The following is a 23,648-nucleotide window of genomic DNA, read 5'->3' as shown; positions in this document are numbered from 1 at the left end:
AAAGTTCACAGTCCTGTAAGTCCCCCAAATATGAGCTGTCTACCTCTAGCTCCTCTCACCATTCTGATCCAATATTCTTCTAAATGCAAATGATATTTGATTTGCCCATGTGAGTTCTTTAATTTTTCCTTAGGAAACGAGACTTCAAGGATAAGGCTGGTTATAGATGAAGTAAAATGAAATGCTAATTTCCTTAAGAAAATTCTAATTGAAAGTTGGTAAATTCACTGCTCGGAATAAACAAACACAGAATGAAAGCAACATAAAAAATATATATAGATCAGCCTACAATTCCATGTACCAGTTCTTTTTATGTATAATGCAATCATGTAGAAAAGCTTTTAAAATAAGTACCCCTGTTTATTCAGTGAAAATTAGTCTGTCAATTGAGTTTTTACTTGTGACTTCTAAATAATCCATTTTGTCTCACTTAATTAAATAATTTTAAAAGGATATGGGCTTCTGCTAAAGGAGAACACATTGTTAGGAAGTAATCTATTTATTCTTCCTTGCACTTCCGTTTATTGTACATTTGTGTGTGTGTGTGTGTGTGTGGTTTTCCAATTTTAAGCAGTAACAAAAATATTCTGCAAGAAATAAAGACTTCATTGTATTTTCCATGTCTAAGTAACCTGAACTCATTTTTTTAGGACAATGGCCTGGAAAAAGTATTCAACATTAACAATACAATCTACCTCTGTGGGGCTATTCAAAGAGGTATAAAATGACAGCAAATTTATATATATATATACACACACACACACACACACACACGTATTTATAATGCTGTTTTGATTCTTTCATTTATGTTATTTCCCATTATTAAAAGAACAGAAGAGGGGCGCCTGGGTGGCTCAGTTGGTTGAGTGACTGCCTTCGGCTCAGGTCATGATCCCAGGGTCCTGGGATCGAGTCCCGCATCGGGCTCCCTGCTCGGCGGGAAGCCTGCTTCTCCCTCTCCCACTCCCCCTGCTTGTGTTCCCCCCTCTCTCTCTGTCAAATAAATAAATAAAAATAAAATCTTTAAAAAAATAAAAGAACAGAAGAAATGCCAGACATAGTAATACCTCTGTTCTACACAGTTCAGTATTTTCTGACTCTAGTCCCTTGTTTCTTTCAAAAATTCATAGTGATTTTTAAAAATCTGAACTATAAACACAGTACTTTGGTTATCATATACATTTTTTACCTTTAACTTCTGGAGGTACCACTGGTCTGCAAAATTGAAAATGTGATCATTTCTCTCTCCTTAAAAACTCTTTTTTGACTCACTGTTGCCCACAGGAGGCAGCCCAGGCTTCCCCAACTCTGCTCTGCCTACCTCTGCAGCCTAGTCCTCATCCCTCCTCCTGCCTGTTTCCCTTCTTCTCCTCCAAGTCCATCTGGTAAGCTCTTCAAAATCACCCTTCAAATTCTAGGTAATTTTTTTTCTCTAGAAAGATTCTGAAATTTATTGAGATACAACTGACAAATAATATTGTGTAAGTTTAAGGTACCCAATGCAGTGATTTGATATATGTATATATTTTTGAATGTTTACCACAATAAAGTTAGTTAATACATCCATCATCCCACAAATTACCATTTTTTAGTTGTTGGTAGTGAAAACATTTAATATCTGTCTTAACAAATTTTAAAGTATACAATACACTATCATTAACTATTGTTACCATGCTGTACATCAGATCCCCTAATGTTACTCCTTATAACTGAAAGTTTCTATCATTTGACAAGCCTCTCCCCGTTTCTCCCCTACCTCCAGCCTGGGCAACCACCAATCTACTCTATTTCTATGAGTTCAACATTTTTAGATTCTACATATAAGTATAGTCATACAGTATTTCTTTGTCTGACTTATTTCACTTAGTGTAATGCCTCAAAATTCATACATGCTGTTGCAAATGACAAAATTTCTCTAGCAGAATGCTTATAACACCATCTGCTTTTCCTCCTTTATGCCCATATAATTAATTACTCTCTTTTATAATATTAAAAAACCTTGTACTACTTACTTTTAATTTGCATATTAGTCATATGTATTATAATTAATTTCTTATTGTGGTAAACTGTATGTAACGTAAAATTTACCATTTTAACCAATTTTAAGTGTAGGGTTTAGCACGTTTACATTACTGTGCAACCATCACCAGTATCCATCTTGAGAACTTTTTTCATATTCCCAAACTGAAACTCCATACCCATGAAATAACAACTTCCCACTATACTTTTAACATATCTATTTCCTGTATTTGAGAGAATTCTGATTCATTAAATATCTGCGTTTTATTAATATATTTATTACTAGTATTTAACTCAATGCCTGGCAAACAGAAGATGGCCAATAAATGTTTGTTCAACTGAGGTGTCATGATCAAAATCACACATCAGCCAATTACATCAGCCAGTCGTGTCAATTATGTCAACTTTCCAGCTCTACTCCACTCTAACCTCCTTACAAAAGGAAAAAAAAAAAAGCACATACTTTCAGTAGTTTTCACTTTACTAAAACAAAACAAAACAAAACAAAAATAAACCAAAACAGAACCTTCGATGCTTCTTCATTTCATAAAGTATGAATTCCACACTTTGATCGTGGCATTCAGGGCCCTCTGAAATCTGAGTCCTCCCCACCTCCCACTTCCACATCTTTTCACACCCAAGTCCTTACAGACACAGCACCATCTTTAACTCTTGAAATAGCCAATTTCAGGGTTTTATTTTTGTTTTTTACCATACTGTCTGCTCAGCCTGAAATGTTTTCCCCCAGTTTTAAAACCAAATCATAGCCTTCCTTCAAGGGTGATCCTTCTCTGATCCTTTAGTTGACAATAAATACCCTTCTCCTCTCTGCATTTTGGGCCTCTATTTTTCATTTACTTAGTTTTGCACTAAGTTTTATCTTACTTACATTTATATATTCATTTTCATCACCTGAGGGCAAATTACATGAAAATTTGCATAATGTTGTTTTTTCCTCTTCCTCCTGTCAGAGACTCAGAACTTTCTGCACTTGGTGGTTACTCAATAATTATATTTGGAAAGAACAAACATCTTGTCCATTTAATCCATATAATCAATGCATTGTTGTTTATTGAGCATGCCTAAGGTTATTCAAACTTTAATACTAAGGAAATAGCGAAGAAACCATGTGAAAACACTGGTTAGAACAAACTCTGCAGTAAAATTTGACAAATATATGTTAATCATGAGGTTCAAATCCCTCTAGTGAATACAATAAATACAAATGAACAAGATGTAGTCCATTTTCTCAGGGAACTAACAACCTAGGTTTAGACAGATATATAATTAACTCCGGTAGTTGTTGAAAAGTCATAATAGATGCTGAAGCAATGAGCTTTAGCAATTTAAACTAAGGAATGATGACTGTTGGCAAGAAATCATAAAATATTTCATTAAAAAGGTAATGTCTGAACTCGAGTTTAAATGGGGAAATATGATTTCAGTGGGTGAATTAGGGTTGTGGAAGCATTCCAAGAGAGACATTAGCATAAGTAAGATACAGGAAACATGCTGGCTGATTTCAAAAACAATAATGATGTTAACAAGGCTTAGAATGATTCAGGGCAGTAGGGGTAGTAGGAGTTAGAGCTAGATTTGTAGGTTAGGACCACTGAAGAGGTTCCTGATACATGATTATATTATTAACATGTGTTAGTACAGTATATTATGGCATTATGTTATTAATACACTAATATGGTATTTATTGCATATAAGTGTATATTACATATTGGAATATGTTATGAGGAATGATCACTATGATTAGAACTTTACTTAGCAGGTTTAACCTTGGAGAATTACATAGCAGAAAAGGATAGGAAACAAGAATAAATGAAAACCTATTGTAATATTCCAAGTGAGAATTAATGAACACCTGAACTACAGTGGTTTTAATGTATATGCAAAGAGAAGAGAGTAAATAGATGGGGGGGCTGACTACAGATACATTTAAATGTAGAGACTGGAACTGCCTGAGTACAGAGAGTTAAGACAAACTCAGAGATAAGAACATTTTGTAGTCGGAGAGAATGGCACCTTAGGAGAAATGACCTCTCTGGGCTCATCTATAAAATAATAGTAGTACCTATCTTCCAGGATTATTCTGCTGATGCATACATATTTAGCACAGTGCCTCGGAATTTAAAGCACTCAGTAAATATTACTTATTGTTATTGCAAAGTGATCAATAGAATCATCTAGTCATGGAAAATGTTATCTAACTCTAAAATATCTTTATCATTTTGTTTATGATATAATGAAGAGTTATTAAAAACACAAATATGACAGAAATACATAGTACATATTATTACAAGCAGCAGAGACAACCAATAATGACAGTTTGGTATTTATACTCAAAATTTTTTCTAGTCCTACAATAATGTATTATTATTACTTGTATTTGTACAACATCGGGATCATTCTATGCAACTTCTTTCTTTTTGTAAAAGAATGTTTTGGAGCTCTTTCCAAATTAGAACATATAGTCACCTCATATTCTTTTGAATAAGGCTACTTATTTCACTGCATTAATGGGCCATAGGGAATCTAAGGGGACACTTGGAAAAACTAGGTAGAGTTCCAGGCCCACCAGCACATATGGTGCCTTTGTGTAAATTAGAAAATTTGCTCCTTGTAGGTGATGACAGATATACAGGTGCATATCTTAATTTGCAAACCCTGAGGAAGATTTCAATCTCTCTGCTTTGTCCCCTGCTGGATACCTGTGGCAGAGAACGATCTCTACAACCATTAGCAAAGCTGTGTGGAAATGCCAAACCAATGTTTAAAAACTTTTGTGAGGCTCAGAAAAAAGCATGAACTTTGAGCTACAGATTTTTTCTTTTTTCCCCTCACAGAAGTCATGGTTGTAGCCTTGGATGTAAGAGAAATAGATGAGGCCTCCATGGGGGAGTTTCTATAAAGGAAAGGTATTAAACGGTGTTAATTCCAAAACATGTATGAGAATGGGACAAGATGAGAGAGACAGAGAGAGACAGAGACAGGGACAGATACATAGACACAGAAAGAGAATAATGATATATAGATGACAGAATAAACTCTATTAAAATAATGATGATAGAATAAACTCTATTTTATCATCTTCTAAGACTCTACATATGCATATATATGTATGAATATATCAATGTATCCCTTGCAGTCTAAACCCCTGCTCTCTGATTTCTCCTTTCTGAATTTTGGAACTGAAATAATTCAGGAATATATTTGGATAAATTCGTTGCTATCTGAACAGTTATTACCACTACCAGAAACTTGGGACTCAAACAGATTCGGATACTACGGCATCCTCACTTGTCAAGCTTGCTATATGAACTCAGGAAATGCACAGATTTGAATTGTAAGGGACACTTGTAAGCACATTTTAATTTTAATTTAAAATCTGAGGCATCAAATGAAATTTTCCCCAAACCCTTCCTCATTTGGCCATCTGCAGAATTTTGTTCTAGTATCTGATTGTTTTTGTCTGTGTTACATATTTTTGTTTGGTTCTTAAGACTGTGTTCTTAGATAGTTTTTTTCTATTAAAAAATTGCCCTTTATTTTCTAAAATACTTTCTTCAATTACTTCCTCTAATAATCAAATGTCATCTAGTTCCCCTTTCTGAAGCTGATAATAGTGTAACTTTTTCTAAACTTTTTTGGTCAGATTTCTAAATGTATCATATCATCAATACATGATGCCTGGTTTATAGAAGTTTCTTGTACTAACTGTTATTCTAAGAAGTCAAACTGCAGGTGTCTTCTGATTTCTCTCTCTCTCTCTTTTTTTTATTTTCATAATGAAATACAAGTTTCATTATGAAGTAAAAGTTGGCTTTTCCCCATGCACTCTCTCTTAAAATCATTAATTATTTATAAACAATTTATTGTTAGAAAACTAAGGGAACTTCCGTACCCCCTTCCCGATCTTTGGATATGTGACTTCCTAAATAGGGATTCTGGTGAAGCCACCTGGAAGTTAATAAAAATCAAGGGAAAAAAAACCATATTGGAGTTAACAATGAGTACACAATTACTTTCCTCTTATGCAAATGATGTAAAACAAAACAAAAAGCATTCAGAAGGGCTGCAGTAATTGTAGAATAATGTTAATGATTTAAAATATACACACGCAATCAAATGGACCATGCTGCCTACAATAAAATTTGAGGCTAAAATATTTAAATAACTGTCAAAGGTCTCTCCTCCACTTTGGTTCTCTCAAGGATCGTTCTTCCATTTTATATCTAATTGAGCTATTCTGTTGCCATCTCTGGAGCAAATTTAGAGAGCCTTACTTGAACTTGAGGAATATTTTTACTTCAGGGTACATAACTTTGCCAAGAAGTCTCACCACACCTTTGTCTCTGGCAAACAGAAGATTTATCACCACACAGTAAGCAAGGTTTTTCCAGTAGTAGTTGCCAAAGCTTTTGTTTTTTTACTCTTATCAATAAAATATTTTGAGGGCTGTACCCAAAATAAATGTACTTTTAAACACACATGAAAATCAAAATTAACAATGGTAAAACACAAAATAAACAAACAATTGATATCTTCTTTCTGGACATTCCAGGAATGCATATACTTACGTCATTGGTAAAACCTATTCTTTCTCATAAAAAGGCGGAGTTCTTCTTGTCATTATCTATTATTTCAGAGGATCTTTTCTTCTATGATGACTAAGATGTACCAATCTCTTATTTCCCTTTGTTCCCTTTGCTTTATTTATTTATTTATTTATTTATTTATTTATTTATTTAAAGCCATCCAGTTTGCTAAGCTGATCTGGTCACCAAATAGCTTTGTCTATATATATTTAAACTGTTGTACCATCGTTTCTGTTTTTGACACTGCTAGCATTTAGTTCACATGGAACTCATTCTCCCTGCATTTAAAAGTCCATTTTTTTCTAACATTTAAATTGTTAACCTAGAATAAACAAAGGTAAACTTTAGACTTGTTTAATTGATCTAGCTTAAAGAACAAGGTAATTTATACTAGTCGAGATTTTTTATCATGGTTTAAAAATGTGTATTTGTGTGTACAATGTAAATGCAAATATTATTTTAAGGAGAATGGCTTGATAATATTTATAATTAAGGACATTAGCCTCCCACATCTTTAACTACTTAAAACTAAGAAGATTTTGTAGGATTATTTTAGTATGTCTACTACTAGCAATACTAATATTTACATCACTGGAATAAATTTCTGGAGAAAAAGGTAGCCTTATAAGTAAATGTTAGAGAGAGAAAATGAGATGGGGCTATTTTGGTGGCCTACCCAGGTTATTTTTCATATATTTTATATATTTTAATGTACTTTTTATCTATCTATCTATCTATCTATCTATCTATCTATCTATCTATCTAGTCTAATGACCCAAGTTCATTTGTGTACTGATAACCAAAGTTAGCAAATTTTTCTAAAGAAAAAAACAACTCTTTAAATGTCAGAGATGGTTATAATACTTTAGTCATGAATGAGAGCAAGAAAAGTGGATTCAATGATGCCACTAAACACGGGCATGATGCTCTTAGAAGATAAGAACAATAAGAACCTTAAGGGAAGTATATTTATATCTCCAAGGAGTTTAACTTCATTTGTGACATTTTCTAAGTTTAACAGATATTTGACATGTTTTCCAATTTTGGAGCTGTGTTTTACTTTTTAAAAGGACTGGTATTCTGACTGCAGTCTTTCTAAGCCCCTTTGTTGCTAGTTCTTGGTAATTTTCTTTTCATCTCTTAGTGACAGATCTGAATCACCAGAAATCAGAAAATATGACTCTGGCAACTAGTTTCAACAGACCTTGTTCAGTGGCATATACAGAATGTAATTTATTTTTTGTGACAGTTTTAATAAAAGTGACGTGAAACACAAGGGCTATAATGTTAGTGATATTGCACCTCAAAAGAGGAGAAAGTTTGGTATGTTACCTCCTGATTAGCAGCAGCTAGTTCTTCTTCCAGTGCAGAGACTCTTTCTAAAGAAACCCTCAGTCGCTCCCTTACCTAGAAGAAAAACCAAAATATGTGCAGTAATGTACATCCCATACATGTTAAACTGTGCTGAAGCCATCAATACCATTATCAGAGACAGTCACATTTGGCAAATTATTGAAGTCTTTATAGCCCTCAGTGCTCATAAATACTATGAATACATTGTCACCTTATAGCATCACTATATCAAGGGATTTCCTTATAAGCAAGTCATTTTAGTGTTCCAATGAAAGAATTTCCAATGGGGTTGGAGATAGACCTGCTTGATCTTAAGTAAGTGGAGGCAAAGTTCAAAAGTATATTATGAATTCATCTGAAAAACAGACTCACTGATTAAGTATGACATAGGTAAAAAATTTTCTACTTTAAAAAAAATAATACATGAGCTTCATTTGGTATGAATAACTTCATAAAGGATTCTTAGAACCTGAAAAATGTGTCCATTGCACATACATTTTATATTAATTAGAAGTCTATATTGTTACTGAGGGATTGGCAAGTACTTGATTACTCTGGAATTCCTAACTTGCTTCCAGATACCAAAGGTTAAGCCAATACATTCTATAGAACCAAAGACTCTGCACATTTAGTTTGAAGATAATTGTGATTTGCAAATGTTTCATACATGAAACTCAAAGTAGTTTTTTAATTCTTGCTTTCTTAGAACTTCTAAAATTGATTTAGTTATTATATGTTCAGATCTTTAGATATGCTCTAAATTACATATATTTAAAAAGGTATTTTTTATTATGTAAAAAATTTAAGAAATTCAGAGAAAGAGATTTGCCTGAATTAAAATGAATGTCTACAGCGGCTTAATTCTCCTTAGAAAATAATCAACAAAATTTATAGCTTCAACTTGAGATGCAATTCATGGTGAATTTCTGATTATGAGTTAACATACATTTTTTTTTGCATGGCAATGTTAGAGTATTTGTGAAGTTAACATGTATTTTAATATATAATTATACTTTTATAAACTAATTTTATTAATTCATTGATAGTACAGTTTAATGAATCACATTTTCCTTTTTTTAAAAAAATAAGATTTAACTGAGAACATAATATATAGGTTAAGTAATATAGTTTAATAAATTAATTATTAATACATAATATAGGTTAAATATATAAACTATATTTTAAAAACTACCTAACAATTTTAATGTTGAATTATAACATTATTTTCCAATTAGTAAACAGACAAAAAACACTAATATCTTCTTAATCTAGAATCTAATTAGAAATTTTTAAAAATCTCAACCATATTTTTGTGCTGTATAATGATAACTGATACATACATATTCAGGTGGCTGGGTGCACTTAACTCCTGAAATACATCTTGAGTGAGAAAGAATAATGATCTGAGAGTAGCTTAATATTATTTTTACTTAATTATGCTGAAATTCTCTGAAAATTAGTAATATATACATAAATTGATATTTGATTTCAAAGATAATTAGAACCTTTCCTGATATTTAGGCATGCTAGATGGACTTCCAGGTACCAGTGCTGTTAGACAAATAATTGTTCATTAAAATGCATAAAATTAGTGCTGATTAATAACTGAACAAGAGCTACTTGAAAGGGAATCTTTGATGATTTGACCTGGGGAATACCTTTTTATGAGCAGCTTGGATAGATGCAAAAGAAGCAAATATCCTGAAGGCTGAAAATAAGGAGGATTGCTGATATATGGAAAGCAGATATCAACAAAAATCTTACTAGATGTGGTTGATATTTAATAGGGATGATTGTAAAGTTTTATGCCCACTTCCTAAAATACCAACTATAAAATATGGGTGTTCTGAGGGAGAAAGGTCTAAGGATCCTGGTGGATGAGAACAGCAATATGAAACAGTCTAAATGTGACTTAACGATCTCACTATATGCAACACTGATCAGATCACATTTAGATTGCTGTGAAGAGGTGAAGGTGTCCTATTTTAAGATATACTGACACATTGGAATGTTTCTAAAAGAGTCCTTCAAATCATATAAAGTATGGCTGAAACCAGGCTATCTTGTAGGTTAAAATATCTTCCTGACTTTCTTTGCTAAACTAATAATCACAGAAAATGTTCTAAACTGGTTTCTATTTACAAGTTAAGCGTTTTTTATTCTCATTATATTGAGCCTCCAAGAAGTAAAAATCATTAAGCTTATAAAACAATTTGAAAATAGAATCACCCTCCATAAATTTAGAATGGTATCTACAGCTTAAGATCCTATTACCCACAGAGTAATGAATCCAAAGCTGTCTTTATGAGAAAATAAAAACAATTTCTGAATATATTTTGAATTAGCTGTAAATGTAAAAATTGGTGCTGTAATTATCAATGTAGTATGATATGAATTCTTTAGTCATATTTATATGAGGATAAATTATTCTCTGTATTTAATTCATCTTGCACTAATCTCTGCTAAACTGATAAGAAAAAAAAAAGTAAGATCCAAAGGAGTAACTTTTCCAGGGTATAAAGAATCTTAACATCTTACCTTGTCTACATAGCTAAAACTGCATTAACAGGAAAAAAAATTATCTTTGACAAGCCTTTTAGCTTTTTGCTTTGCTCTGTTAAGGACAGCACCAGCAGAATGCCATAATTATCTTTATTTTCCTTGTTAGATTTGGTGTTCTTGTGGAACCATCTAGACATGATTGATACGCCATGACAAATTATAATTTTAATTTTTTTTCCTAAATGTAAGTGCACAGTTGATAGCCTTAGCTCTCTACTTAACCTTTTCTGATTTTTTACTATTTAACCACATTCAATTAATCCACCGTCTGTGTAGTCTTTAAGTTCATATATATCAGTTGTTTATTTATGGAGCTATTGTGTAAACTCCAAAATATTTATGTACACCTAGAATTTTTTATTTCTAATTTCATCTGTTACATCTATTTTCTTCATAATGGCACATTTCTTCAAAATAACTCAAGAATTTCTTTCCCAAAAGATGTTTTAAGGCTACTTACATTTTAAATCCCTGAGGATTTAAAATAAAATAAGTCCCTAAAAATAACAAATGTGTCTCGGGATAAAGAGGAACTCTGGTGGAAGAAGCATACATTCCAAATTAAAAGTAAGGTATGGCAGGGTTTCATTTTGGAACTACCATTCTTATAACAGAAAACATTATAAAGAAATCTTAGACCAAAAGTTCAAATCCAGTTTTGGCACTGTGATAGCAGATCACAGAAATATATGAGGAGTGCATACATATTTACTGTTTTTTTTGCTTATATTCCCCAGGCATAGCCAATATGTCTTTTAAAGAAAAAAAAAACAGTCAATGATGTCTGAATGATTGCAAAACACATGTATATCTCTCATTTCCTCCAGCCCATGAAATTGGTAAACATATTGGAGAGTGATGTCAAAATTACTGTTGGTCTTAGCTAATTGTGAAAATCTGATCCTACAACTCAGTGGATATATAAATAAGGACATTAATAATGAAGACTGCCAGTCATTGTAATTGTTCACAGCTATCTTCACTTTTTTATACTTTATTTAGTTCCTCATGTGTAACTTTACCTTCTGTGGTAAAGTTGGTAGTGTCTTGTCCTCAAGACATGGTTAATTGCATCTTCTTCTGATCATCTCTATATATTATAACATAATATCCATACTACTTAAATTAGGATGTTGTAGTTTGTGTCTCCACCCTCCCTATCCTTTTGAGTAGCTGTGAGCTATTCTTAGGGAAATTGTCTATGAAGGCACAGATTAATCCCTCAATAACTAAATAAAAGGCTATTTAAAACAAGCGTGTGGATCAACAGTGACACCAATATCTTTACTTAGCTCGAAAGTTTTATCAAATACTGAAATTTACATATTAATAGTAATATTCATTAACATTTAATGAGCATTGGCCATATGCTAAGTCCTGGCTAAGAGTTTTGCATGTCAGATCCCATTAATCCTCATGACAATTCTATGAGGTACGTACTGTGACTCTCTTCATTCAAAATAAGAGGAAACAGATGCATAGAGAAGTTAAGTCACTTGTCCGTATCTGTCCAACTCCAGAATCCAAGCTCATAACACTTTTCCTTTAGACTGTCAGCAATACTTAGCTGATAATCAGTTCAGTGGCCCCTGGATTCATCAATGTCCATGGCACTTCCGGTGAGTTAGTAAAGACTATTATAGCTCCTAGGGCCATGGTATAAATGCTTCATTTAGTTATGCTAAGCTCACTGAACATCTACATAGTAAATTATTTCTAAATTTTAAGTTGTACAACTATTTTCTTCTTAAATGTACTCAAACCCACCAGGTTATTTGTCTTCAATATTCTTTATTGCCTTACATCCATTCTTTCATAACAGCATCCCTCAAGTGATGTGGGAATGATTACAGGGAACATCTAAAATCATGCATTCTCAAGCACTTTCATTCAAGGCATTCCAAACCATTACACTTTCTCTGGACGGGCCACGCTCTTCCTACATCTTTGGGTTATCTTACATATTGATCTTGGTGTGCAGAGTATCTTTATGACTCTGCTTTTAAAACTCCTACACATTCTCTAATATTCAGACAACATGTCCTCTCTGTGAAGATATTCTTGAATTTTTCATCACTTTCTCAAGTAGAATTAGTCACAACTTTTTCTGTTATTTCATACTGCATTGTACATATTGTTTTTTTAACATTACCTATTATTGACATGAATCTCTAGTGCTATGATCTCTTCAGTTGTAAGGAGAATGTCTTGTCTATTTTTGTGTGGCCAAATATCTGTCCTACATATAATAGATATTCCATAAATATAGTCTTCCAAATTCTTAACAATGTACTTTTGTAATAAGAAAGGGAATATGAAACTAAACATTAAATATGATTATTTGATATTACATTTATCATGGATCTTTAAATAATATCAATTTCTGTTTTATTCAAAATTATTTGCCTCTCACAGCTAAAATGAAAAATAAACTATAATTTCTTAATAATCTAGAAGACAGAATTATAGTTATCCTTTTGCACAAACTTCACATAATCCCCCGCTCTAAGAACATCTGAAAGACCAATGATAAAAGTATCTATGTACATAAATATTAACTAGAGCACAAGTGTCTGCATGCTCAAAACCTAGATATAACTGGGTAATAATCCCTTATTTGGATTTTAATACTCAGAACTTCTCAGGTACTTTCTAATGAAGTGCCCCAATTCCTACTCTACAAAATCTTAAAGCTTTATTGATTTTAAAAAGTTAATTCTTTAACATTTCACAAAATTAAAATCATGTCATAAGCCTTACTAATCTCCAAAGGATATTATCATCATATTGGCTTATTTATGTCAGTAAAAGTTATTTGAGTAACAGCTAAGAGAAGCTTATTGCTACTTCTAAAAAGACCTAAGGCAGTTTTTTCCACTAACACCTTATGCTGTTAGATGTGGAGACTCTTCAAAATGTATATTCAGAAGATACTAGATATTAGAGATCTAAAAAAAATGTATGCTTCTAATATAAATCTCCAAAGGTTAGAGTACATCTAATTTACACCTCAAGATATGTTGTCAGTTAGCAGTCTCCTGTGTTGCCATCTATAGACATTGCACTTCAAAGAGGGGCTGGGAGAAGAGAAAGAGAGAGGAAGAGAGAGGGAGACTGAATGACAATATTAAATTTCAAAATAGCCATCTGGACTAGGACCATAATGCAACACAAGACAAGTATAATTTGATAAGCCATAGGTTCAGTGGCAATAAAAACAACATGGTTATGAGTATTACCCATATACACACAATAATAATTCAGTTGCATTTTAAAAAAAATGATATTCCTATAATCCAAATGTGTTTCTCTGTACTGATTTACATCAGGAGTCAGCTGAGTCATTAGATGAAGACAAGGAGTTTGATGCTGATGACAAAAGCACTGTTAAGCTTTGAAAGCTTTTGTCAGTACTAAAACTTTTTTTAAAATTAGTAGATAAAAGTTTATTTCATTTTATTTTTTTTACATTTCAGCTTGATTGAGGTATAATTAACACATACAATTGTAGGAATCCTTTATCAATACTATACCTTTTCATCCAAGGCCTTGTGGTGCTCAAACAAAGATTTCAGTGCCTTGAGAACCTCAACCTCACTGGAGACTCCTGAGGGGGACTGGGCTTGCCGTTTCACCACTGTCATTCTTAGTGACCTTTCATGTCGGGACACCAGGCATTCCAAGTGCTCCAGTAACAGCTATTGGGTTTAACAGAAAATGCAATTATCCTAAATGTAATTATCTTATGAACACAAGTTACTAATACTCATGACTACTACTATAAAAGATTGTAGGTTTGCATAGAATCGAATGATAGCCTCAGATTTTATCACAGGTAGCAGCAAAGAAGTCTAAACCAGGGTTCCTAAATTACATTAAAGTAAGTCCCATTTCTAGTATATAACAAATTGCTCATTTAAGAAATATCATGTAAATTCTTATGCATTCTTTTAAACAATTTAATAATTTCAGCATGAATTCAGTAGAAACAGAACACAAAATAGGCATGATCAAATAGAATAATTATTAAAGAACATGGTACAATTCTTAACACAATAATGATTGTGTTAAGAAAAAAGTATTAAAAGTCAAAACCAATTTAATTTACATTTGGTGTTGCAATGAAGGTAATGAGCATAACATAATCAGGTTGCTTTGAATGTGATTATAGCGATAATCATATTTATGTAGTGATTAGAGTGATAGTTATAATCACATGTTGCTCTAAAGATTATAGGGAAAATAATGATTTTATTTACAATTAATTCTTAATAGAAATAGAAATAATAGAAAAAATATATGCAACCAACTGGCATACAGTAACCGAGATTTGCAATAATCACTAGGGGAAAGGAGGTTAAAGTGCATGCTTTTCAAACTGTCTATTCTAGAACCTACATTCACCCAGAATAGCCTCTGGAGCCATGACAGAGTCTGGAGAAAGTCCAGTGAACAGTGTTTCAGTCTGTTCTAACATTTCCCAAAGAAATTTTACGTTTCAATGTTTTGTGAATTGGGGCTTCACCTTCGTTTCGTTTAATAAAGGGAGTTCTGCCTCTAAAAACAAAGATACATTAAAAAAAAAAAAACCTGCTGGTTTAACTTCTCAGTTATTGAGATTTTGCCAGGGAAAAACAAGACATGAGCAGGAAGTTTTGTAGGAGAGATTTTCAGAAGGATAGTGAAAAGCATAGGCTAACAAATGGTGTCTATGTAAAATAAGGCAGAAATTACTCAAACAAAAAAGGGAAAAGCAGATATAAGATACTGGGATGGAAAGAAGGAAAGGAAAAAAAATTGCAGGCTTTTTCCTAAAGCTTACATTTCCTAAAGTAGGGGAAATTCTTGGTTTTCACAGTTGTTAGATTCAGTGTCACATATTAGTGTCACCTTTCTTAGTCCTTAATAAATGAATTTCTTTCCATTCACCATCACTAATTATGGTTCAAAGTGTCAGAAAACTTTGCCATGCATTGGTACAAAAGAAGACAAACATCTGAAATCCGAAATGTATATAGATCAGCAGGTAGGGATCACATTTAAGGGTCAAAATAATATTAATAGTTCTTCAGTATGATGATGACACAGTATTTTCAAAGAGCTTTCCTTTTATTTATCAATCTGATTATATTCCTGGTGTTCTACTCTCTTGACTTCTACAGATATATGCATGCATTGGTTAAATCCAAGCTGTTTTACACAGGCTATGGGATTTTGTGTGAACTTAACCCTGAAATAGAATTATGGGAGCTGAAAAGAGGAGAGATCTCCTTTGTGAGAGGGTGATGTTTAAATTGAGACTTAAAGAATGAGAAAGAGCTGGCCAGATGAGGGGCCAGATGAAGGACTCCAGGCAGAGGGTACAGCACAGGCAAAGGCTTGGCTTCTAAGGAAACCGAAGGAGGCTGGTATGGTCAGAGCAAAGTTTGTCAAAGAAAGATCAACACCAGATAAGCAGGGTTAAGTTCATACAAAGCCCCATAACCTATGTGAAACAGTTTGCTCCCAGTAGACCTTTCAGAGTCCAGATATTCTCGTTCTCCCCTGCAAATGGTGTGCTAAAGCTGGCTCATACCAGCTTGCTAGAGTGGACCGTTAATTCTCAGGATTTCTGTGAGCCAGTGGTTAAGACACAGTAATTGTTAAAGCTTAAATCATGCAAGCTTATAATTAAATAAAAATATTTTTAAAGATAATAAACACTCAGAATGTATTACTTCCTAATTATATTACTAAATTCCAAGGTTTTTTTTTTTTTTTAGGTTTTATTTATTTATTTGACAGAGAGACACACAGTGAGAGAGGGAACACAAGCAGGGGGAGTGGCAGAGGGAGAGGGAGAAGCAGGTTCCCCGCGGAGCAGGGAGCCCGATGCAGGGCTCGATCCCAGGACCTGAGCCGAAGGTAGATGCTTAACGACTGAGCCACCCAGGCGCCCCAAATTCCAAGTTTTTAGTAAAGTTCCTAAATATCCCATGCTCCTTGGGTTGTTTACTTCTATTGTATTTGAATGGTAGAAATACTATAGACTGTTTGCCAATCTTGCATCGTTTCCCACCTCTGCATTCAGTGACATCATGTTGGTAGCTTGAAATCAGCTACAGTGGGAGTATTTACACCATGGGAATTCCAAACACTATATAGATTAGTATTTTTTTTTTCCTGGTAAAAAAATCATTTACCAGCACATCAGTGTCACTAGTCATCAGTGTTGGGAGCGCAAATGTTATGCCCTTTCTGTATCCCTGACTCATGGAATCTGTGAGTACAGTAAAATGTTGTTTGTGACATTAAATTTTGGGGTGGTTTGTTATGAAGCAATAGCTAATCAGAAGATCTTCTCTAAAAGCATCTATAACCATTATACCATGTCAACAGTACTGAGGAAAAAAGAACACCAAATTTCTTGGATATTATCTCTGAACTAGGACTAATTCTTTGGTACCCACTGTTGTAGAGGTTTTTGATAATCTCATAGACAAAAATGATTCACCTTTTGGATATTAGCCTATTTCTCTGGCCACCACCACATTTGCTCAGTGGGCAGAAAAAGTGCCCATGGTTTCAGGGAGAGAAGTTACTCATTGACCTTGCAAAATGGGCTTCTCACCATTAAGGTTGATAGGGTTACCATCACAGCTGAATGGCCAAGTGATTAGCTGTAGCCATCAATTTTGAACCCATTTCATGATATAGTATACCTAGAGACCAGCTAGTTACCTTGAAGCAAGTAGATTACATTAAATCCCTTCCATCAAGGAGGGGGCGGCTGCCTTTTCTTAATGTAATAAATGTTTTCTGGATATGGATTTGCCTTCTCTAATGGCTCTGCTTCTACTAGCAATACTATCTTATCAGATTTTTGCTTACAGTCTTTTTTTTTTAAAGATTTTATTTATTTATTTGACAGAGAGAGACATAGCGAGAGGGGGAACACAAGCAGGGGGAGTGGGAGAGGGAGAAGCAGGCTTCCCACTGAGCAGGGAGCCCGATGGGGGTCTCGATCCCAGGACCCTGGGATCATGACCTGAGCTGAAGGCAGACACTTAACGACTGAGCCATCCAGGCGTCCCCTGCTTACAGTCTTATTATCATATACAACATTACATCTGACCGAAAGAAGAAAAAAAAAACACTCATTTTATAGTGAAAGGAGTAATGCAATTGACTGATGTTCCCAGCCCTGGTTTCACCATGCTATCACATCATTCAGAAGCAGGTGATCCTATAAAACGGTTAAATGGCCCAAGGAAGAGTCTATCTTAATTATTGCTTGGAGATAACACATGGCTAGGTTGGGGTGCTATCATCCTGAAATTAGTATATATTTAGAGTTAGTGATGAATATATTGGTCCATATATAGAGGTCCAGGAATGAAGGTTTAGAATTGGAATTTATAATTACCAATAAGACTTATTGATCACTTGGAGAAGAGAGGATTTTATTTTTTTTGTTATATCATATACATAATGTATATTAAATTATTTTCCCCTTTTACTCTTGTATACTGGGTATTTGATTCTGATTAACTTTTAAAGTAGTCCATACATTACAGAATATTAAGATATGACTGAGATTTAATAAGAGCAAGAAGGTACATATGGAAGAACCCTGGTCCTGTGGCTGGATGCATGCACCTTCTTTTTTGAGAAAAGGTGATTTTGTTTTTGTCTAAGAGGTATAGTTGTATTGTTGGGTAGTTACATGTTAGTACTGCTGCTGTATAGAGCTTTAATATGAAAAAGAGTATAATAAAAGTTAGTTTATCATGGAGACTTGGTATTTGTGGTTGCCCAAAATCTTTTGTACATACCCTCCATCTTTGATAATTACCTGAATGCTGAACGTCATCTTCCCAATATTGGAAACAAAAAACACTTTGCAGGCATGTTTAACCACCAGGTGGCAGACAAGTGACTTAAGAGTCAGCCAACCAGAGCCACCCACACAGGACAGATTCTGAAGGGAGCCAAATGAGGAGCCATGCTAGGCATGGGGGTCCATTTTGTCAGCACAGGTAGTAAAGGCTGCATGTTTCTGGGACTAGGAATGTAAGGAAAACTCACCAAAGCTAAGAAATATGGTCCTAGACATTGTGCATGGAAGCTAGGTTTGGAGACTTCTTACATTTCTTAATTAATGTCTTCTTGATTCAAACAGTTAAGCTGTACTGTTTTATGCAATTAGGATATAATAAAACCAAATAATGTGTTCTTATTAATATAAAACAGACTTCTTAGGGGCTTAACAATTTAACTTATCCTCAGTACTCCTCAATACTTAGGAAAATATTCTATAGAATATCTGCTTAATACTCACATATTGAATTGAAGTAAGATAAATATAAGTTATCTAGCCTGGAGAATGTGGGCCAAAATGTTCAAAACTAGCACGTATCCATGACTTCTAAGCTTATAAATTAAAATAAATGAAAAATGAAGAGGAACTCACAAAGATAACACTAACAAGCTACAAATTGTATACCTTTGCTAGGAGCTGCACTTTTATCTAATATTTAATAAATATTGCAGAAGGCACTCTTTTTGGTGTACTCACAGGATTGCAAAGACTACGTAAATGACCACTAATCCTATGTTGGGATTCATTTTAAATGACCACAGCCTGTATATCTATAAACATATCATAGTATATATGCATACGTACATACTGCATCATTGGAGATTTTTGAACTAAATTTCTAATATTATACAACTTCTTATTAGATTTGAATTCAACATAACCTTGGCTGCTGCTATAAAGCTTTTTTTTTAGATTTTATTTATTTATCTGAGTGAGAGAGAGAGCATGAGAAGGGGGAGGGTCAAAGGGAAAAGCAGACTCCTGACTGAGCAGGGTGCCCAATGCGGGGCTCAATCCTGGGACTCTGGAATCATGAAGAAGATATGGCTGATTTTTAGCCCTGGATATTTTTTGGGTGGTGGGGAGGGGAACAGGTGGTTATGTAATTTAGGAAGTTGTTATATAATTGATACTTTGCACAAAGTTTTCCTAGATCCATTTCCCTATTTTCCCTAATCAACAACAAAAATCCTCATACCACTGCTTTAAGGAGGGTGGAAAAAATGTTTTCCAGCTTTACTCATGCTTTCAGAGTAACTATTATTCATGTTTAAAATCAATGGCTTCAATTTTTGTTACCCTAATGGAATTTAATATTTGTATTTTTCTCACTTTGACCCCTGAAGAGGTATTGCAAGTAGAGCTTGCCTTACTGCCTCTACCCCCAAGGTTCCTCTGCAGGTACAAGAGCCACAGGTCCTTCTGGGCCTGACAGAGTGTAATATGATGAAGACTGTATGGATGCTCCTGCCAAATCTCCGAGTTCTCTGAAATTAGTCATAATCAGGAAGGAATGATACACTCCATACTGCAGTGGTGTACTCTTACGGCAAAGTCTTCTCTAAGCTGTTGTAAATCTTGGGAGTTTTTCCATGGATCTAACTTAAAAAAAAAAAAAGATTTATTTATTTATTTGAGGGAGAGCACACATGAGTTGGAAGAAGAGGCAGAGGAAGAAAGAGAGAGAGAATCTCAAGCCAACTCCCAGCTGAGTGTGGAGCCCATGCAGAGTTTGATCCCACGACCCCAAGATCATGACTGGAGCCAAAATCAAGAGTCAGATGCTTAACCGACTGAGCCACCCAGGTGCTCCTCCATGGATCTAACTTGAGTAATTGTGCTAATGGCCTCATGGCTGAGGGCACAGGCTTTGGAGTTAGACTGCCCTAGCTTTCAAATCCCTTTTCTCTTCTATTTATTCACTGCATAATATCCAGCAAGTTATCTGCCTTTTTCTGAGCAGTTACCTCATCTGTAAAATGGGGATAATTATAACATGTCCCTCATAGGGCATTAGAAAGGAGTAAAGGGCTGTAGACAAAAAAAAAAAAAAAAAAAGTTGTATAAAGGAGAAACACACAGCTAAAGGAAGAATTTCTGGTGCATTTTAAATATGAGAATTTGTTGAAAGTTTACCAAGAAGTTTACATTTCCTTCCATGTTCAGCTTCCTGATCCTACTTTTACATTTGGCTGTACTGTGCAACATCAGGGAATGTAGCTTAAAGCATTAAAATGGAAAATAGTGAAATAGGGCAGAACAAATCTCATGGCAGAAATAAACTTTAAATTTGCATGAAAAAATTGTAAGTTAGAAAACAAGGGTGGGGAAAAAATGTCAACAGAGAGAAAGAAATAGAAAAAATTCATCAGACACCTGGGAACATGATCTAAACTGTCCTCATTATGTTCTATTTGAGGCAGTCATCAAAGTCTCAATGAAAACCAAATCTTGTGTGTATACTGTGTGAATTCTCTTAACCATAAAAATAAGACCCTGATGAATAAGGAGATAAATTGAGTTTGATCATATAACCATTATGGATACATGGTACTCCTCATTAAAGGCACAAGCTCACTGTTTATGGAGCTATTATTTTTATATTATTCTCTAAGACCAAGCATCAAATGAATACACTATTAACAATACCTCACTTTCTTATTTTTTAGCATTGATCTGCCAGAGTTTTAATACTGAAAATATTTTTCACCTACTTCATGTTGAAATTGAACTATATATCCACACAAAAGTGTTTTCTCCTCCACATTCTTTTAATAGAGAAACTGTTCTCTAGTAATAGGTATAGGTAATCTGGTGATTTATATATTTTATGAAATTTAGTGACTATTTCTTCTGTACAAGAAAATACAGCACCTTTGATCAAATTCTGGACTTCAGTTTTACAGGGCATGAGACTGAAAGAGACATGGGTTTCCAAGAGCAGAAGATACAAGAGTCCATCAAAATCATGACATCAGAACAGAAGTCTCCTCAATCATCTTCCAAAATAGAAAAGCTATGCCTCTTTTAATTAGGAGAGTTCTGCTTCAGTGGTTTTTTACATTTTAACGAGGTGAGGACCAATGCCAAGCCACTCCCTCACATCACCCCATAATGGAAACTCATACTCCCCTCCAGCCTCTGAGCCTCTGAGCCTTCTCTTCCAGAGAAGAGAAACTCTTCTCTGCCCACCTCCAGCCTCTGAGTATTGGCCCCCTACTCCAGTACAACAGTTTGAAAGTCTGAGACTGTCGAAATCCAGTCCTTCTTTTTAAAGTCAAAGAAAGCAAAGGCCAGAAGGAATAAAAGCATTTTCTGAGGCAACACGGTGATTTGGAAGTTGAGACTGTAATTTAGGTTTCTGGTCTTCCTGTTTTGAGTTTTATAGAATAGTCTCTGCTACTTGAAGTAACAGACTATGAGTTGGTGTCTGCTTAACGTCTTCCTCAAGTTTTTATTTTATTTTTATTTATTTATTAAAAGATTTTATTTATTTATTTGACAGAGAGAGACACAGTGAGAGAGGTAACACAAGCAGGGGGAGTGGGAGAGGGAGAAGCAGGCTTCCTGTGGATCAGGGAGCCCGATGCAGGGCTCGATCCCGGGACCCTGGGATCATGACCTGAGCCGAAGGCAGATGCTTAACGACTGAGCCACCCAGGCGCCCCTTCCTCAAGTTTTTAAATGTTTATATTCTTATGAGTATACAAGAGATAAGGCACTGAACTGTATATGGAACTGATTCCAAGCAGAGGTGGTTTTATACTTACTCTTGTGTTGTTTCTTTCAGCTTTAAGTTCAGAAATTTCTTCTTCCTTTTCTAGAAGTTGCTCCCTACAGGCATTTAATTCTTTTGTCAGAGCAGCAAATTCCTGAAAAGGGAATAAAAATATTTGAAGACATATTTCAGATATTAAAAAAAATGTTTCCCACAGGAATAAAAAAAAAATCAAAATATAAACTTGAATGTGAAAAACGGGAATAATGACTTCAATGACTGGCCTATATGTATATGTATTGCTGTTATTGAATTAACTGGATTCCAATGTTCAGAAAATGCTAAACCATGATATTTAACATTTACATTTTATTGTAATATGCTGCTTCGGTGAGTGAATATAAGATGTTTCAAAATGTATCAGATACAGCACATTGAAATTAACATTAGTATGATAATATATTAGTAATATAGAATGATTTAAATTTGGCTAATTTTGTGAACTACTCCAAAAATCTTACACTTCCACTCCTATTCAGCAATGTTCAGACTGAGTATACTAAATCATCAAAAACCAAACACAAAACAAAACAAAACCACTACCAAAAGCAACCACAAAAAATCCTACTACATGTGTATCCAGAGATTAAGAAATTCATTTATATGTTAACACGATGAAGAAAGCAAATGTACCTCTTACAAAATAATAAATATCTAAGAGTTAATAACATCATCCTGCAAATTATTAATTTATGCATTGTTCAGTCTTTCCCTCTGAAACAAACTCCATGTGAACTGGGACTTTGTCTGACTTCACTGCTACACTCTTAATGTCTAATACATACCGGGTGCTCAATAGTATTTATTTTCAATAAGTGAAAATGGATCATGTTGTTAGAAAAAAATATTGAGGGTTCTGGAAGAATCCTCTCTCCATGTGACAAGTGACAATTTAGAGGATTCTTCAATGGCCTCCCCAAAATAGGATCAGAAATTGTATGATCTGGGTATTTTTACCATGAAGCAGAGAGTTTCAACACAGTAAAGATTACATAAAAAGAAAATCAAGAAACTAAATTCAATTATTCGGCTACTCTAACTTACAATCAAATACTATTTTAAAATGATTTTGAAAAACAGTAAACAGGTCCATGTTATCATTATGATTATCATTAAATCATTTAAAGTGATTCCCAGTAATAAAACTGATGCTTGTCAAATATTTAAATATTTGGGAAACAGGCTGAGAAGTCACTGTCAGAAGATGAAAAATAAAGATGAAAATCAGGGAGACAATTATGGTTAACCTAACCTCTATAAAGGGAAATATAGTCAAAAGTTAATGTGCTATGGTGAGTGCTGTGAATTGTGTAAGACTCTTGAATCACAGACCTGTACCTCTGAAACAAATAATACATTATATGTTAAAAAAAAAAAAAAAAGAAGAAGATAGCAGGAGGGGAAGAATGAAGGGGAGGAAATCGTAGGGGGAGACGAACCATGAGAGACGATGGACTCTGAAAAACAA

At 34.1% G+C, this 23,648-nt stretch overlaps 1 protein-coding gene across 23 annotated transcripts in view; it reads right to left on the bottom strand.

Annotated features, from left to right (window-relative positions):
* The window catches only part of PPFIA2 (PTPRF interacting protein alpha 2), a 467,388-nt gene that overhangs the window by 161,062 nt on the left and 282,678 nt on the right, over window positions 1-23,648 (bottom strand). For 21 of the 23 annotated variants that reach the window (XM_073900584.1, XM_073900585.1, XM_073900588.1 and 18 more), the window contains 3 exons: window positions 22,173-22,274; window positions 14,075-14,239; window positions 7,959-8,033 (listed from right to left, as the gene is read on the bottom strand). In XM_073900584.1, the coding sequence (XP_073756685.1) occupies window positions 7,959-8,033; window positions 14,075-14,239; window positions 22,173-22,274 (342 nt within the window). The remainder of the gene's footprint in view (window positions 1-7,958; window positions 8,034-14,074; window positions 14,240-22,172; window positions 22,275-23,648) is intronic. The other 2 variants (XM_073900591.1, XM_025882441.2) reach the window with 1 other exon arrangement.

Source organism: Callorhinus ursinus, unplaced genomic scaffold (assembly GCF_003265705.2).
Source record: "Callorhinus ursinus isolate GAN/ISIS: 27379988/994484 unplaced genomic scaffold, GSC_fseal_2.0 scaffold14, whole genome shotgun sequence".
NCBI classification, from domain to species: Eukaryota; Metazoa; Chordata; class Mammalia; order Carnivora; family Otariidae; genus Callorhinus; species Callorhinus ursinus.
Note: the sequence above shows the minus strand (reverse complement) of the source record. Positions and strands in the feature narration are given on the sequence as shown.